We start from the raw sequence: 17,551 nt of genomic DNA on the forward strand, positions 1-17,551 counted from the left end.
GGCCAGTTATTGTGTTGTTTTGCATGTGGTGTGACCCCCATTGATTTTTTTTTTTAAAGGCTCTTGGAGGGCAAGTCAGCACAGAATTTGGCCCCAGATAACTTGCTACAAGGCAATGAAAAACTTGATAGAACTATTTAGATACTTTCTGCATACTCTGTGTACCATAGCTATGCTTTCGTGTCCAGAAGATTATCAGTAATGAATATTTAGCATCATTAGTTGTACTAAAAGTTAATTTCAGCTTCCGAAGGGCTCTCATCTTGGTCCCATCATGCTATCTATCCCAGTCACGCATAAACCACTCCAATCCCACTGTCACCAAAGTATCATCTACTGAACAGCTGATAGAAAAAGCAGTAGCATGAAAGCTGAAGATGTCACATCAAGGCACTCTGTGGATTTGTGCCAGGGAGAGCTGGATATTTTCCATCAAAAACACAACGTTTGATAGTAAAGTCAGAACCAGGCCGGTGACAGTTGAATGTATACTTTACTTACACTGTAGGAAATCACCTTTCCTCCTTATTGCGCTTTGTAGGCAGCAAATAGTGCTTAATATCCTTATTTTGGCATCCAACAAGCAGTCACTTATAAAATTCCTCTGTGAATATACGGTTCAAGATGCACCTGAGAACGTAGGAGCACATCCAACACAACCACTGCTTCTTGCTGGAGGCTTTTCCAATGGTGCTGTGGCAAAGTCCGCTACCAGTAGAGGTGCTGAAGAAGCCCAAGACTTATATAGTACTCAAGAGGAAGCAGACACTAGGATCCTTCTGCATGCTGTATGTGCCAATGTGGCTTTTGGCTCTCTTGGTGCCAAAGGAACCATAATTAGGTCACCTGATACAGATGTTTTTGTCCTTACTGTTCACTACTTTCCTAAAATGGAACACACCGATAAGAACAAGTGAATTGAAACAGGCATCATTACAGTTGACAAGTGTCGCTTCATACCTGTGCATGCAACTTGTGATGTATTCACTCCTGACTTCTGCAACATACTTCCTGCTGTAAGCCCAGTAACAGGAGGTGACTCTGTGCCAGCCCTGGCTGGTGTGGAGGGGAAAAGTCTGTGTTATATGTTGTCAGAGCACAGGGAGCTCACTGCTTCACAGATTGGTCAAATAGGGAGAGGGTGATGGACAAGCTGCAATTTCTGAAGCCAGGAACTTGGCTGTATGACCACAGCGAGAAAGAAAAGGAGACCCACAGAGACCTAAATTGCTTGCGCCTCAATGTGTCCCTCAAAAAAGTACAAGTCACTGGCCAATCTCCCTTCCTGTGAGGACTGTTTTGAAGAGCATGTCATAAGAGCATCTTGCCAAACAAAGATTTGGATGTCTTTGCACGTAGGTAAGCCAGATATTGTATCACCATTGCGACATGGATGGAAAAATGTGGATGAGAACTACTTCCTGTATTCTTCAAGGGCCTGATGGCTTCTGAGCATCTACCAGATCTTATTTGTGCCTGTACCAATAGGGGTCACTGCACAATCATCTGTGTGTGTGTTCAGAACGATCTTTCCTGCACAAAACTGTGTACATGCTAAAGCAATGAAGACTATGGTAACCACACACTCTCGACAGAGATCATAATGACGAACAAGATGATGATGATGATGATGATAATGATGTAGACTAAAAATGTCCCCCGTGCTGTTACATTTCAAGGATCTCTGTACACATTTATTATTAGATTTTATTTTACGCTTTAGATTGAGGCTTTGAGAAATCCAATTTTATGTCTTGAAATACCACATAGTCATTAAACTAGCAGAAACTAATGCAAATATTTCAAAGTGGTAATTTTAACATCTTGATGTTGTCATTGTTTATTCCCATTTCTGTGGTAACAGCCTGACTTGACAGCTCCACATCGTACTTCATCTTAAAGTAGCATCATAAACTTTTGAATGATGTATGATGTGCATGTGTGTAGAGAGGGTACATTAAGTCGCCCAAGCGGGTGGTGTCTGCTGCTGGCCTAAAACCCAGTTTCTCTAAAAATACAAGTTTAGAGTGGCTCTTTGTGCCGTAGATTATTCTAATTATTGTAGCAAAGGCCATGTCACAGACCGTGTTCCCTCTAATTTTTCCCATGCATGTGTGGAATGAATTTTGTTCTGTGCACCAATATGGAGGTGATTGTGCTGTAGATTATTCTAATTGTAGCAATCACCTCCATATTGGCGCACAGAACAAAATTCATGTGGTGGGGGTGGGGCTGAGGGTTTTGGAGTATGGGAGCGGGGCTCAGGGCTGGGGCAGAGGGATGGGGTGCGGTGGGAGGGAGAGAGTGAGTGCTCCGGCTGGAGGTGCGGGTTCTGGGGTGGGGCCTGGGATGAGGGGTTTGGGGTGCAGGCTGCCTGGGGGCTACAGTGGGGAGAGAGGACATCCCACATTTCTCTCTCCCTGCAGCAGCACCTGGGCTATGTGGTGTGGGGAGGCTCCTCTCCCCCAGCCACGGCAGGTCTGTACTGGGGCTGGGTTGGGGCGAGGAGAGGGGCACTTCTCCCCCAGCCACGGCAAGTCTGGGGAAAGTCCATGCTGGGGGAGAAGCGCCTCTCCACGCTGTAGCCCTGAGCCCCTGCGTGTGGCTTAATAGGCAGCTGTGCATCTGCGCAGCTTAGAGGAAATTTAGGTCATAGATCAGGATTGGAGCCCATTGTGCTTAGCCCGGTACAAATCCAGACACTAGGATGACACAGTTCCTGCCTTGAAGAGCATATTACAGGTGGGGCTGGTAGCACTGCGTGCTATTAAGGTTGCCCGACACTTTCTATTTATTATAAGACCCTGCTTTCTGTTGCTTATAGCTCCTGTGTGTGACAGGACTGTACGCACCATCCCCACAGAGTGACTGAGCCTGCTCCAGCCCGGGGCTATAGGGTGAAGCCTGACTTTCACTGTCATAGCTGCTCCCAGCTTCTGTGAGCTGGGGTAGGGCTGGGCACTGGAGCTGAGGGCACGAAGCCTGTCTCTCCTGTGTTCTCAGTGACCCCTCAGGCTCCTAGGCAGTGTGGAGGGGGAGGAGGGACTGGTTAGGTGGGGAAGCTGGAATTGGTTGGGTAGAAAGGCTGGCGCAGGGAGCCAGGTGGGGAAGGGAGGCTGGACCTGTGCAACCTTAATTTGGCCCCTTTGTGCATGTGAAGAACATAGAATTAGTGAAAAGTTTGGTTTAAATAAGTGGGCTAGCATTGCACAGGAACTCTTTAGGGATGGAATCCAGTTCTCCAGGGCAGCATTCAACTACCTTAACCAGGATGCCATCCTGTCTCTTCCTGCAATCCTGTGACTCCTTCACTACACACCTTTCAACTTCTGCACCAGATGAGTCAGGGGCCCATCAGACAACAGCCTCTGTTACTACACATCCCTGATTCATCCCTATAGCATGGCCATCCTGGGCACTGAATGAAGAAGGGGTCCTGTGACAAAAATGCTAGGGGTTCATGTAATCAAAGACTGTACCATAATGCATGTGCACAGTAGGGTTGAAGTATCATAGAATCATAGAATATCAGGGTTGGAAGGGACCTCAGGAGGTCATCTAGTCCAACCCCCTGCTCAAAGCAGGACCAATCCCCAATTAAATCATCCCAGCCAGGGCTTTGTCAAACCTGACCTTAAAAACTTCTAAGGAAGGAGATTCTATCACCTCGCTAGGTAACGCATTCTAGTGTTTCACCACCCTCCTAGTGAAAAAGTTTTTCCTAATATCCAACCTAAACCTCCCCCACTGCAACTTGAGACCATTACTCCTTGTCCTGTCCTCTTCTACCACTGAAAATAGTCTAGAACCATCCTCTCTGGAACCACCTCTCAGGTAGTTGAAAGCAGCTATCAAATCCCCCCTCATTCTTCTCTTCTGCAGGCTAAACAATCCCAGTTCCCTCAGCCTCTCCTCGTAAGTTATGTGTTCCAGACCCCTGATCATTTTTGTTGTCCTTCGCTGGACTCTCTCCAATTTATCCACATCCTTCTTGTAGTGCGGGGCCCAAAACTGGACACAGTACTCCAGATAAGGCCTCACCAATGTCGAATAGAGGGGGACGATCACGTCCCTCGATCTGCTCGCTATGCCCCTACTTATACATTCCAAAATACCATTGGCCTTCTTGGCAACAAGGGCCCACTGCTGACTCATATCCAGCTTCTCGTCCGCTGTCACCCCTAGGTCCTTTTCCGCAGAACTGCTGCCTAGCCATTCGGTCCCTAGTCTGTAGCTGTGCATTGCGTTCTTCCGTCCTAAGTGCAGGACCCTGCACTTATCCTTATTGAACCTCATCAGATTTCTTTTGGCCCAATCCTCCAATTTCTCTAGGGCCCTCTGTATCCTATCCCTGCCCTCCAGCGTATCTACCACTCCTCCTAGTTTAGTATCATCCGCAAATTTGCTGAGAGTGCAATCCACACCATCCTCCAGATCATTTATGAAGATATTGAACAAAACCGGCCCCAGGACCGACCCCTGGGGCACTCCACTTGACACCGGCTGCCAACTAGACATGGAGCCATTGATCACTACCCGTTGAGCCCGACAATCTAGACAACTTTCTACCCACCTTATAGTGCATTCATCCAGCCCACACTTCTTTAACTTGTTGACAAGAATACTGTGGGAGACTGTGTCAAAAGCTTTGCTAAAGTCAAGATACAATACATCCACTGCTTTCCCTTCATCCACAGAACCAGTAATCTCATCATAGAAGGCGATTAGATTAGTCAGGCGTGACCTTCCCTTGGTGAATCCATGCTGACTGTTCCTGATCACTTTCCTCTCATGAAAATGCTTCAGGATTGATTCTTTGAGGACCTGCTCCATGATTTTTCCAGGGACTGAGGTGAGGCTGACTGGCCTGTAGTTCCCAGGATCCTCCTTCTTCCCTTTTTCAAAGATTGGCACTACATTAGCCTTTTTCCAGTCATCCAGGACTTCCCCCGTTCGCCACGAGTTTTCAAAGATAATGGCCAATGGCTCTGCAATCACAGCCGCCAGTTCCTTTAGCACTCTCGGATGCAACTCGTCCAGCCCCATGGACTTGTGCACGTCCAGCTTTTCTAAATAGTCCCTAACCACCTCTTTCTCCACAGAGGGCTGGCCATTTATTCCCCATGTTGTGATGCCCAGCGCAGCAGTCTGGGAGCTGACCTTGTTAGTGAAAACAGAGGCAAAAAAAGCATTGAGTACATTAGCTTTTTCCACATCCTCTGTCACTAGGTTGCCTCCCTCATTCATTAAGGGGCCCACACTTTCCTTGGCTTTCTTCTTGTTGCCAACATACCTGAAGAAACCCTTCTTGTTACTCTTGACATCTCTTGCTAGCGGCAGCTCCTGGTGCGATTTGGCCCTCCTGATTTCATTCCTACATGCCCGAGCAATATTTTTATACTCTTCCCTGGTCATATGTCCAACCTTCCACTTCTTGTAAGCTTCTTTTTTATGTTTAAGATCCGCTAGGATTTCACCGTTAAGCCAAGCTAGTCGCCTGTAAGTAAGGTTGCACAAGGAAAATTAATTCTGGTATTTCCTATCTTATGAGTGCTTGACTTGGCAACCTCAATAAAGGTCTTTTTAACAGATTTTTTTGTGTGTGTAATGTACCTTTTTTTGGGTAGTAAATAAAAAAATGACCCTTGTGGTCCCTTCTAACCCTATGCTTCTAACACGAAGGTTTTGTTGCATGCAGTGTACATGTAGATGCAAAAGGCATATTCTACATCTGTGCTAAAGGCTTAAGGAACATCCAAACTGACTGGTTCAAAATTTTAGCCACCATTTTAAAAACTGTATACGGGCTTCCCAACCCTGAAAAATCTGTTTGCTTCCCACACTGCGGACTGAAGTGTTTCAGAAATTCCAAACTTCTCTGCTATGTAGCCTTACAATAGCAAAGCTGCGGGCCTGTTTGCAGTTTCTCTCTCCTGCTCCGTTCTTGTGAGCTGGCTGGATAGTGAAATATCAGAGAGATGGTGCGAGATGCACAAGTGCTGGCTCTCAAATTTCTACACAGCAGCTCGGTCTGATTCCTGCCCTGCCTGCCTTCAGAACATTTGAATGGGGGACAGTTCTCCATATTTGTCAGGCACTTCCACTATTGCCATGTGCCATCCTATTGTGTGTTTATTGCAATTGCATTTGCATGGACTCAGGCTCCAAAGGAGCTCTTTCTTCTTCTTCACCTGAAGTCATTTTCCTCTGGGATATCATTAATCATTTTCACAGCATCCAATTTTAATGACCCTAGCAGAAAATTATGAGATGAGCTGGGGAATAAGTAATGGGAGAAGAGCCTGCCTTTCGTGCAAAGGTTGTCGGTAAAGCCAAGGCTGCTAGGACTGGATAAATGGCAAGCTGAGATTCCTGTGGGAGGGAGAAAGTGATATTTGAGGCTTTTGAAACCTCTAGAATGGTCTTTTAAAGTCTGAGGTTTTACTGAGTTCCAGCAAACATCTTTTCCCCATTGTTTTAAACGGTGGTTTCCCAAGAAAAATTTAATTTATGCAGACAAGCAAAACATCAGTAGTCATTCCAGATTTACACCTGTCTGTCACAGACAGCAGAATTAGATCCCGTGTAGTTCTAGCTAATTGGAAGCCTGCATGATTATTTAAGGTGCTTTTCTTACCCACCTGCTAGGATCTACCAATGCAATAGAATAAAACAAAACAAGCCTGCTAGACTTCCCGAGACTTTGAAATTCAAAAGATTTAATTTCCATTTTAAAGACTATTAATGAAATCCTGGCTTCACGGAACCTTTCCTCCCACTGGGACTGGGATTTCAACATACAAGCTTTTCAGGGCAGGGACTATGCCTATACAGCAGCTAGCAGGATGGAGCCCTGATCTCAATTAGTGTCCCTAGGCACCATCACAGCAGTGTATCTCCCAAGTAGCATGGGCTACTATGAACACATCAAACATGTCCTCTGTTTTCTACTGTCTTCTCATAGAATATCCAGTTAAATCTAGGGTCTCAGTCCTTCTCTTCAAGATGCTCCATGGTCTGGGCCCAGGATATCTAAAAGAGCCTAAACCTTCGAGATAAGGACGGTGGCCAACAACTCCTCTCCTCAGGGACAATGGAACTTTGTACCACAAGGGTGAAGCTTGTCTGGGCAGGAGACCGCGCTTTCTCGGGGCGGGTCCCAGACTATGGAATGAACTCCCCAGGATTTACCACAAATTTACCCTGTGCAAGGTGCACTTCTCTGATCTGCCTTCTCTTACATAAATCCAGAGTAGGGGTGGACGTATTTAAAAACAAACAAATAAACGTAACCTTAACAAAACGTTCCACTGCACGCAAAATTTCTCTCCCTAGAGAGGGGATGAGAGAGACGATAAACTACATTTGATAATGTTAGTCACTCACTCAGTGCTTTGCTCAGAGGCGCTCAGATATCACTGTGATCAGGGCAGCTTGAAGACCAAAGCAGAATAGAACTTGATAGAATAGATTTGTGAAACAAATAACAAGTAAAACTAAAACCCATGTTTATTGTGAGTTCTACGTAGAGGTCTCAGGAAAATGAAAAAATATTTAAAAAACCTTGAGATTTATGGTATTTCCATGTTGTTTCCAACTTTTGAAAAAGGTACAAACTTGCAAGAAGAGAGTTAGGAAATCTCACGTAGTGGGTTTTTCGTATTTGACTAGGCCTATTTTATGCTTATTAGCCACTTTTTGAGAACCCCAATTAAGAATTTATTTTGCATACAAATCAGTTTGTACCCACCAAGTACAGTTCTGAACCTTGTGTGTTTTCTGTTTGTAGCCATTCCCATTGAACGTTTTCCAAAAGTGGCCTTTTTGTAGAAACTTGATGGAAAACTAAATTTCTGGGTTGCGAAATGCCCTGGAATGAAGTGACAAACATTTTTGCACAAGAATCTTGGGGAAAAATTTGTTTTTGTGCAGCTTTGGCTTTAAACCTGGCAAATACTCTCCTCACGATACCCATGCTCTGGTGGTTTGTCTGTCTATCTAAGGTCCTTGGATGGCCCTCATTACTGTAATGTCTGAGTCCCTCATACTCCTTAGTGTATTTAGTCTCCCAACAATCCCCATGAGACAGAGCTGTGCTATTATTCCTATTGTAGAGAGGGGGAGCTGAGGGATACAGAGGCTGAGTCATTTGCACTCAGAAAACTTGTGACAGATCTCCTGGGTCTTAGACTGGTGCCTTATCAGTGGACCATCTTTCCCCTATAGGGGAGAGACACTGCACTGCCTTGTCAGGATCTGCCATCAGCCTTTTTCACTTGGTACCGTGTCCAACCTCACATGGGAGTTGAACATGGTAATAACGGATGGGGATCCTTGGTTAAGAAGACATCGGACCGCTCCCCCTCCCATCAGGGAAGAAGAAAGGGGGGGGAAAATCCCACTATGATCGTTTGTTCAGCCTTTTCTCTGAGGCCTCTCCAGGGAGCTGAACGCAGTACCCCTTATCTTTTAAAAAGCATAAAGGCAATTATCTAACCACAGACCTTTGCAAGGCAGCCTGATGTAGCCAGGGGCAGGGACCAATGCTTATCCAGCCATGATCTCTGGAGATACAGAACTTCACACTTGCACAGACTGAAAAAGCAAGAGTTCCTGCTGTTAAGCATTTGGGCTGCGAGACAGGAGGAGATGCAGTCCTGCTCCTTCCATTTCCTCTACCAGATCCTTATCTTATGTTGGTAGATGAAGTCTGACATTTACTTTAAAGACACAGTAGTGGGCCACACCGTGCATTCCGTTACACTGGGGCTCATTTTTTTTCTACATTTGTGTGGCTGGAGGCAAGGACGTGACAAGTTAGGAAATCATTTTTTTTAACCATGTTGTGGTGAACCAGAGGAACGGGGTTAAGGAGGGCTTTTGGGCCCAGCTAGCCCTGCCCTGTTATATCTGCAGCTAATGCCAGGTCTGGGGAGGAGAGAAAAGGAGGGAGCCTGACTCAGTTGAGGCTGACCAGCAAAGAGGGAGGAGCTAGCTCTCGCCTTGCCTGAGGGAAGGAGCACTAGCCTGCTGACTGAGGCAGCCACCAGAAACCAAGCAGTGTCTTCCTGGCAAAGGAGACCGAGAAAGAGGCCTCGGAGCACCCAGCCTGAGAGGAACCCGGGTGACCAGAGCACGGGAACCTTGTGGGTGTTCCGACTCCACCAAACTGATGACTGCCCCGGCCGGAGGAATCTGGGAGGACAGTAGCAGGACGCCACCCAGTGCCCACGAGAGGGCACTGATAGGAGACAAGGCACAACAGGAACTTGGACCATAGGCGCCACGCCCCAAACTAGAGGGGCAATGGTAGAAAGTAGCCCAGGGCAGTAAACATAGATTCCATGCTGGGAGGTCCCCTGCTCAGGGGTGACTTACACAGGGTCTTGCATCTTGTGTCATCACGTTCACTGGTGTGAACTGGGTGCAAAACGCTACCATTCCCATCTGGCTGTTTTACAGGTGTAAATGATATCTGCAGGTACAAGGCAGTGGTGAATCCATCTCCCAGTGTATAATGTACTATAGAGTTGCACTGTATCACATGAGGCTGATTTGGGGCTGTATTGGGTCCTCTAGCCTGCAGGGTTTGTACAGTTGCAACTCCCTAAAATGAGTCTGGTGGAGATTCTTTTCATAGATTGCACACTCAGAAGGGATCACTGTGGTCATCTAGTCTGACCACCTCTGTAACAAAGGGCACAGAACTTCCCCCAAATAATTCCTAGAGTAGATTTTTTTAGAAAAACGTCCCATCTTGATTTTAAAATGGCCAGTGATGGAGAGTCGACCACGACCCATGGTAAATTGTTTCAATGGTTAATTACCCTGACTGTCAAAAATGCCACCTTATTTCCAGTCTGAATTTGTCTAGCTTCAATTTCCAGCTATTAGACCTTTCTCTGATAGATTGAAGAACCCATTATTAAATATTTGTTCCCCACAAAGATACTTTGGCTTTGTCTACACTGGCACTTTCATCATCAAAACATTCTTTGCTCAGGAGTATGAAAAAACGCCCACCACCCTCCCCCAAACTAGAAAAGTTTTAACAATGAAAAAGTGCCAGTGTGGACATTGGTAGGAGCCACACTCCCGGTGATGAAGCTACTGCCCCTCATTGGAGGTGGTTAGAGACTGTAACCAAGACATCCTGTAACCATGTTTTTGTTAAGTTTAAATAGACTCAAGAAGCGCAATCACTGTAAGGCATATTTTCTAATCTTTTAATCAGTCGTGTGGCTTTTCTCTGAACTCTCTACAATTTATCAACATCCTTGAATTGTGGGCACCAGAACTGGATACAGGATTCCAGCAGTAGTCACACCAGTGCCAAATACTAGAGATAAAACAACCTCTCTATTCCTGCTTGAGATTCCCCTGTTTATGCATCCCAGGATGGCACTGGCTGTTTTGGCCACAGGGTTACTCTGTGAGCTTATGTTCAGCTGATTATCCACCAGGGTGAAGTCCCCCATTGTGTAAATACGGCCTGCATTCTTTGTTCCAAGATGTATACATTTACATTTAGCCGTATTGAAATGCATATTGTTTTCTGGTGCCCAGTTTACCAAGTGATCCAGATCGCTCTGAATCAGTGACAGTGACTTGTCCTCTTCATTATTTACCACTCCGCTATGAGTGTGTTATCTGCAGACCTTTTTATCAGTGACGATTTAATATTTTCGTCCAGGTTACTGATAAAAATGTTAAACAACTGGGGACCAAGAACTGATCCATGTGAGACCTCACTGGAAACAGACCCACTGAATGCTGATTCCCCATTTATATTTACATTTTGAGACCTAGTAGCTAGCCAGTTTATAATCCATTTAATATCTGCCATATTAATTTTCTATTGGTTTAGTTTTTTAATCCAAATGTCCTGCGGAACGAAAATGCTTCTTTGGGGAGAAAAGTTTGGGTTGCCTGTGAAGGAGATGGGGAGTAGTCTGCAGATCCCTGGTTTCGGGGGAGAGCAGCAGCCCTGGAATGTGCCAGTCCCTTCATAGTTATAGCTCCTGCCTCTGGAGCCAGGCTGGCACTATTCTCTCTGCACAAACCTTCATCTCCAAGGTGTGCAAGGACAGTGTGGCAGGTGACTCCGGCATGGCTCCTCATGTGCCTCAAATGGGGGCATGGGGTGCAATGTAGCTGCTCTCCTGGCCCCTTCTCACTCCCACCACCAGCATGTGCCCTGGGCCCCAACAGATTTGGGGCAGAGGGGGATGGAAGGAGTGTGCCAATATTCTAATAAAGCTTTAAACCCAGGCAAAGTAATGTCAATAGGAGTTACTAACGTGGATTGGTGGAAGACTGTGCTCTATGCTATGTTCTACAGAGCATTCTCCCAAGAAGCCTATGAAAGCCCAGGGTGAGTTCAGGACAGAACTACAGCTTTAATTTAGACTAACTTTGAGTTTGGTGCTGTGTTTCTTCCAGTGTGCACGTGGGACTAAGTGGTATTAGACTGTCAAACTTATTAAAGATTGGAAATCATCTCCTTATATAGACACACACATGGGTCCTGACTTTTCTGCCTTTGAACTGCAGCCAATGCTTTAGGGCTCCTTAGGCACTGTGTTGACATTTTTTTTTTCTTCCCTCGAACAGGTATATATCATAAATGTAACATGGTCTGACTCAACTTCCCAGATCATCTACCGGAGATACAGCAAATTCTTTGACCTGCAGGTAATCGTTCATTTTACTTACTGGAAATATTACTTGTATCAGTTTGTACATTTCCACACCATCATAATAACATTAAATAAGACTTATATAGCCTGTTGCATCAAATGATCTCAAAGCACTTTGCAGATTCTTCACAGGATGTGAGATAGGTAAATCCAGTATTATCCTGCCTGTTTTATAGAAGGGTTAATTGAGCCATTGAGAGGTTAAGGCCCAGATTTGTCAAGAATGGCTTCTAGTTTTGGGTGCCTAACTTCAAACCTGTTTTTCAGAAGTGGCTTGCTGGAGGTCACACAATGAGTCAATGGTAGAGGTGGGAATAGAAAGCGAGTCCTGACTCCCAGTCCCCTGTTCTAACCACTAACCCATCCTCCCCTTCCGGAGATAGGCACAAAAGCCAGGAGTGCTGACTTCCACGGTATGGAGAAATGCTACTGCGGCACAGCTGCAACTCTGCTGCTGTAGGGTAGACGCTTACTACAGTGACAGAAGGGTTCTTCCATCACTGTGGCAAATTCAGCACTCTGAGAGATGAAGAATTTTTCCACTGACCTGTTTTCTTCCACTGAGGTGTCTACGTCAAGGCTTAGGTCAGCCTAACTACATTTCAGAGGGCATGACATTTTTCACAGGCCTGAGTAATGTAGATAGGTCGACCTAACTTTGCAATGTAGACCAGGCCCCAGTCCTCTGCTTTAAACACTAGAACATGCTTCCTCACTGTATTCTTGTCTCTGCATTTTGATGTACTCTGCCATTGCATCATTGTCTCTCCAGCAGCAGCCCGTGTTGGTGTGAAAATGAACTTTGCTTTCCAGTTACTTGTATGTTTTCCCAAATTACAAAATTCAGCATTGGCTCCAGTGATTAAATTATTTGCTATGCTGTTCCTAGGCTGTTGGAAGACTAGTTAGAGAGCTCCTGCTTGGTATCCTAATTAGCAATAATCCAGCAAAAAACCCACTGCTATCTTTCTAGACAGCTAGAACATAATTGGCTGGGGTTATAAGATCACTCTGAAGTGCACTGGTTGCTCTAAGAAAAGGAGGACTTGTGGCACCTTAGAGACTAACCAATTTATTTGAGCATAAGCTTTTGTGAGCTACAGCTCACTTCATCGGATGCATTCAGTGGAAAATACAGTGGAGAGATTTATATACACACAGAGAACATGAAACAATGGGTGTTACCATACACACTGTAAGGAGAGTGATCAGGTAAGGTGAGCTATTACCAGCAGGAGAGCCGGGGCGGGGGGAACGGGACCTTTTGTAGTGATAATCAAGGTGGGCCATTTCCAGCAGTTGACAAGAACGTCTGAGGAACAGTGGGGGGGAATAAACAAGGGGAAATAGTTTTACTTTGTGTAATGACACATCCACTCGCAGTCTTTATTCAAGCCTAAGTTAATTGTATCCAGTTTGCAAATTAATTCCAATTCAGCAGTCTCTCGTTGGAATCTGTTTTTGATGTTTTTTTGTTGAAGAATTGCCACTTTTAGGTCTGTAATCGAGTGACCAGAGAGACTGAAGTGTTCTCCGACTGGTGTTTGAATGTTCTAATTCTTGATGTCTGATTTTGTGTCCATTTATTCTTTTATGTAGAGACTGTCCAGTTTGGCCAGTGTACGGCAGAGGGGCATTGCTGGCACATATCACATTGGTAGATGCGCAGGTGAACGAGCCTCTGATAGTGTGGCTGATGTTATTGGGCCCTGTGATGGTGTCCCCTGAATAGATATGTGGACACAGTTGGCAACGGGCTTTGTTGCAAGGATAGGTTCCTGGGTTAGTGTTTTTGTTATGTGGTGTGTGGTTGCTGGTGAGTATTTGCTTCAGGTTGGGGGGCTGTCTATAAGCAAGGACTGGCCTGTCTCTCAAGATCTGTGAGAGTGATGGGTCATCCTTCAGGATAGGTTGTCGATCCTTGATGATGCGTTGGAGAGGTTTTAGTTGGGGGCTGAAGGTGACGGCTAGTGGCGTTCTGTTATTTTCTTTGTTGGTAGTAGTAGGTAACTTCTGGGTACTCTTCTGGCTCTGTCAATCTGTTTCTTCACTTCAGCAGGTGGGTATTGTAGTTGTAAGAATGCTTGATAGAGATCTTGTAGGTGTTTGTCTCTGTCTGAGGGGTTGGAGCAAATGCGGTTGTATTGTAGAGCTTGGCTGTAGACAATGGATCGTGTGGTGTGGTCTGGATGTAAACTCGAGGCATGTAGGTAGCCACGGCGGTCAGTTGGTTTCCGGTATAGGGTGGTGTTTATGTGACCATCACTTATTAGCACCGTCACACTTGTAGAAAGCTCATAGCTCCAAACTTGTATCCAAGCACTCCTGAATGTTGGGAAAATGTTGATCTATTTCTAAAGCTTGTGGTTTGGGCCTGTGTGTATTTAGAATACTAATAAAGTCCCTTCTAGCTAGCGTCATGGATGTGCACAGCCAGCCGCAAACTTCAAAGCTGTGTCACGATCGATGATATCAACCTGTTTGTCATGCTGAACCTGCAAGAAACAGATTCCTCAAATTTTGGGTGGCCAACGTGAGATCCCTTAAAGAGGCCTGATTTTCAGAATCAGTTCCCTCTGAAGTGTCTGTAGTTGGGTATCCCAAATCATCAGTCACGTTTGAGAAAAGCAGGCTACAGTGCTTTAGGCTTCAGAGGGGTAGCCGTGTTTGTCTGGGTCTATAAAAGCAGCAAAGAGTCCTGTTTCAGAGTAGAATTCACCCACGAAAACTCATGCTCCAATACGCCTGTTAGTCTATAAGGAGCCACAGGACTCTTTGCCGCTTTTATAGTGCTTTAGTTTTTCAACCAGAAGCTTGACCTTTACGTAGCAAGTCCCATGACCCAAATTCCTAGTTTGTGATACGGATGAAATGAAACGGAATGAAGGTAGAAAAGGGAACATTCATCATCTTTCCTATGTTTCCTTTTGCATTCCCACCCCTCGCCACACCCATTGACTGGGTTGAAGTGTGTAGACTGGTCAGTACCAAAGCCATAGACAATACATCCCAAGTGCAGTTGGTTCTCTGTGGCTGATGTTATGCTTGTTCACTGATGTGCAGCTTTCTGTGTGTATTTGTATTAGAGTAAGGGTCATGGCCAAAACAGTTCTTTTTCTTTCTTTCTTTCGTTCTTTCTTTCAAGCTCCAGTTCTGTTTTCATGTATATATTCTTCTGGGTCTCCTGGCCTTTCCTGGTGGGTTTGAAAAGTTCCCATCAAGCTGAAGTTATCAATGGGGTTAGTGTGTTGGACAGGAAATGATGTCTCAGTCAGGGAGAGTGAGTCCTGAAAGGTCCCATTGATAAGTGCAAGTGCCTAGCGCCAGTGAAAAAACTCCTGCTTGTACAACATGGCTCCCCCCCACTAGAAAATATTACAAGAAAGGAATGAAATTCCCTTATTTAACCCTTGTCCCTCCCAGGGATTTTGGGAGTCGCCCTTTGTGCCAATTGGAAGGGCACTGGTGTACACAGAAATTTGCAGCATTGCTTAGGAAGGAAGGAAAGAAAGCATCTCCAGTGATTAGAGCACAGGGTTTGAAGTCAGGTGACCAGGATCCTTATTCCAAATCAGCTAGCAACTCTCAGGGCAAGTCACTCACTTCTCTGTGCCTTGGTTTCCCCATCTGCAAAGCGGGGGCAATGATGCATGCAGGCTATCGTAAGGTGCTTTGAGATCTGTGGGTTAAAAGCATTACTGGAGTGCAGAGTATTATTGTTATTTTATTCATATTAATGAAGCTGGACTCCTGGTGAAAATGGACATTACTAATTCCATCAGTGAAGAGACATGCACTGGACCCACTTCCCTCTTAACATCTTTCATTAGCGTTCTGTGAACAGCTCAGCATCAGGGATTTAAAATATTAAATGCTCCTGTAGTGGGTCTGAGAGGGGAGTTAGAAAGGCAAAGACAATAGTGGGGTTTCATGGGATGCCCTCTCACAGCCACTAACTCCTCACTTTATCTGTGGTGACTCTCCTAAGAGAGGGCAAAAATCCATATAATCAGCACAGCATGCAAATAAAAGAAAAGGAGTACTTGTGGCACCTTAGAGATTAACCAATTTATTTGAGCATAAGCTTTCGTGAGCTACAGCTCACTTCATCGGATGCATACTGTGGAAAGTGTAGAAGATCTTTTTATACACACAAAGCATGAAAAAATACCTCCTCCCACCCCACTTTCCTGCTCGTAATAGCTTATCTAAAGTGATCACTCTCCTTACAATGTGTATGATAATCAAGGTGGGCCATTTCCAGCACAAATCCAGGGTTTAACAAGAACGTCTGGGGGGTGGTAGGAAAAAACAAGGGGAAATAGGTTACCTTGCATAATGACTTAGCCACACCCAGTCTCTATTCAAGCCTAAGTTAATTGTATCAAATTTGCAAATGAATTCCAATTCAGCAGTTTCTCGCTGGAGTCTGGATTTGAAGTTTTTTTGTTGTAATATCACAACTTTCATGTCTGTAATTGCATGACCAGAGAGAGTGCAGTGTTCTCCGACTGGTTTATGAATGTTATAATTCTTGACATCTAATTTGTGTCCATTTATTCTTTTACGTAGAGACTGTCCAGTTTGACCAATGTACATGGCAGAGGGGCATTGCTGGCACATGATGGCATATATCACATTGGTGGATGTGCAGGTGAACGAACCTCTGATAGTGTGGCTGATGTTATTAGGCCCTGTGATGGTGTCCCCTGAATAGATATGTGGGCACAGTTGGCAGCGGGCTTTGTTGCAAGGATAGGTTCCTGGGTTAGTGGTTCTGTTGTGTGGTATGTGGTTGCTGGTGAGTATTTGCTTCAGGTTGGGGGGCTGTCTGTAGGCAAGGACTGGCCTGCCTCCCAAGATTTGTGAGAGTGTTGGGTCATCCTTCAGGATAGGTTGTAGATCCTTAATAATGCGTTGGAGGGGTTTTAGTTGGGGGCTGAAGGTGACGGCTAGTGGCGTTCTGTTATTTTCTTTGTTAGGCCTGTCCTGTAGTAGGAGACTTTTGGGAACTCTTCTGGCTCTATCAATCTGTTTCTTCACTTCAGCAGGTGGGTATTGTAGTTGTAAGAATGCTTGATAGAGATCTTGTAGGTGTTTGTCTCTGTCTGAGGGGTTGGAGCAAATGCGGTTGTATCGTAGAGCTTGGCTGTAGACGATGGATCCTGTGGTGTGGTCAGGGTGAAAGCTGGAGGCATGTAGGTAGGAATTGCTTTGTGTGTATATAAAAAGATCTTCTACACTTTCCACGGTATGCATCCGGTGAAGTGAGCTGTAGCTCACGAAAGCTTATGCTCAAATAAATTGGTTAGTATCCAAGGTGCCACAAGTCCTCCTTTTCTTTTTGCGAATACAGACTAACACGGCCGTTACTCTGAAACCATGCAAATAAAGAGGCTTTGAGTGTGTGAATTACATTTGGGGTGAGGAATGCAAGTTGCCCCCAGCCCAGGGACTTCCCCCCCATGTAGCCACCCCATGGCCATGGTTTGTGGAGTCACTTACACCTATGCAGAGCAGGGTTGCTACTTCAGCCTGTTGTAACTGCCCTGGGCATCCTTTTTAGTTAGTGCCCTCCTGTCGTTTGTAGCTCCGCTCACCATGCCTACCCCTTCTCCACGCTGCTGCTGTGGAGAGAGATGCCACAGAGTGGTGCTTCGTAGCACACAGAGGTTGGAATGTCCCCCAGCGTTGCTCCCCCTGCAGATTAATAGCAGTGGTTCTGCTGCATAGTGGACCTTTGAGTTCCCCTCAACGGTTGCGGGATTCACCTGATAGGGAGATACGTGGTGCTGTTGAGATGGGACAATAAGCTCTTTAGGGCAAGGACTGTCTCTTTTGTTCTCTATTTG

General features: G+C 45.4%; 1 protein-coding gene across 4 annotated transcripts in view; it reads left to right on the top strand.

The window, feature by feature from the left end:
* SH3PXD2A (SH3 and PX domains 2A) overlaps positions 1-17,551 on the top strand; it is a 383,399-nt gene that overhangs the window by 51,360 nt on the left and 314,488 nt on the right. For all 4 annotated transcript variants that reach the window (XM_084634157.1, XM_084634156.1, XM_084634159.1 and 1 more), the window contains one exon: positions 11,614-11,694. In XM_084634157.1, coding sequence (XP_084490283.1) covers positions 11,614-11,694 — 81 coding nt within the window. The remainder of the gene's footprint in view (positions 1-11,613; positions 11,695-17,551) is intronic.

Source organism: Lepidochelys olivacea (assembly GCF_965140295.1).
Source record: "Lepidochelys olivacea isolate rLepOli2 genome assembly, chromosome: 7".
Classification (NCBI taxonomy): Eukaryota; Metazoa; Chordata; order Testudines; family Cheloniidae; genus Lepidochelys; species Lepidochelys olivacea.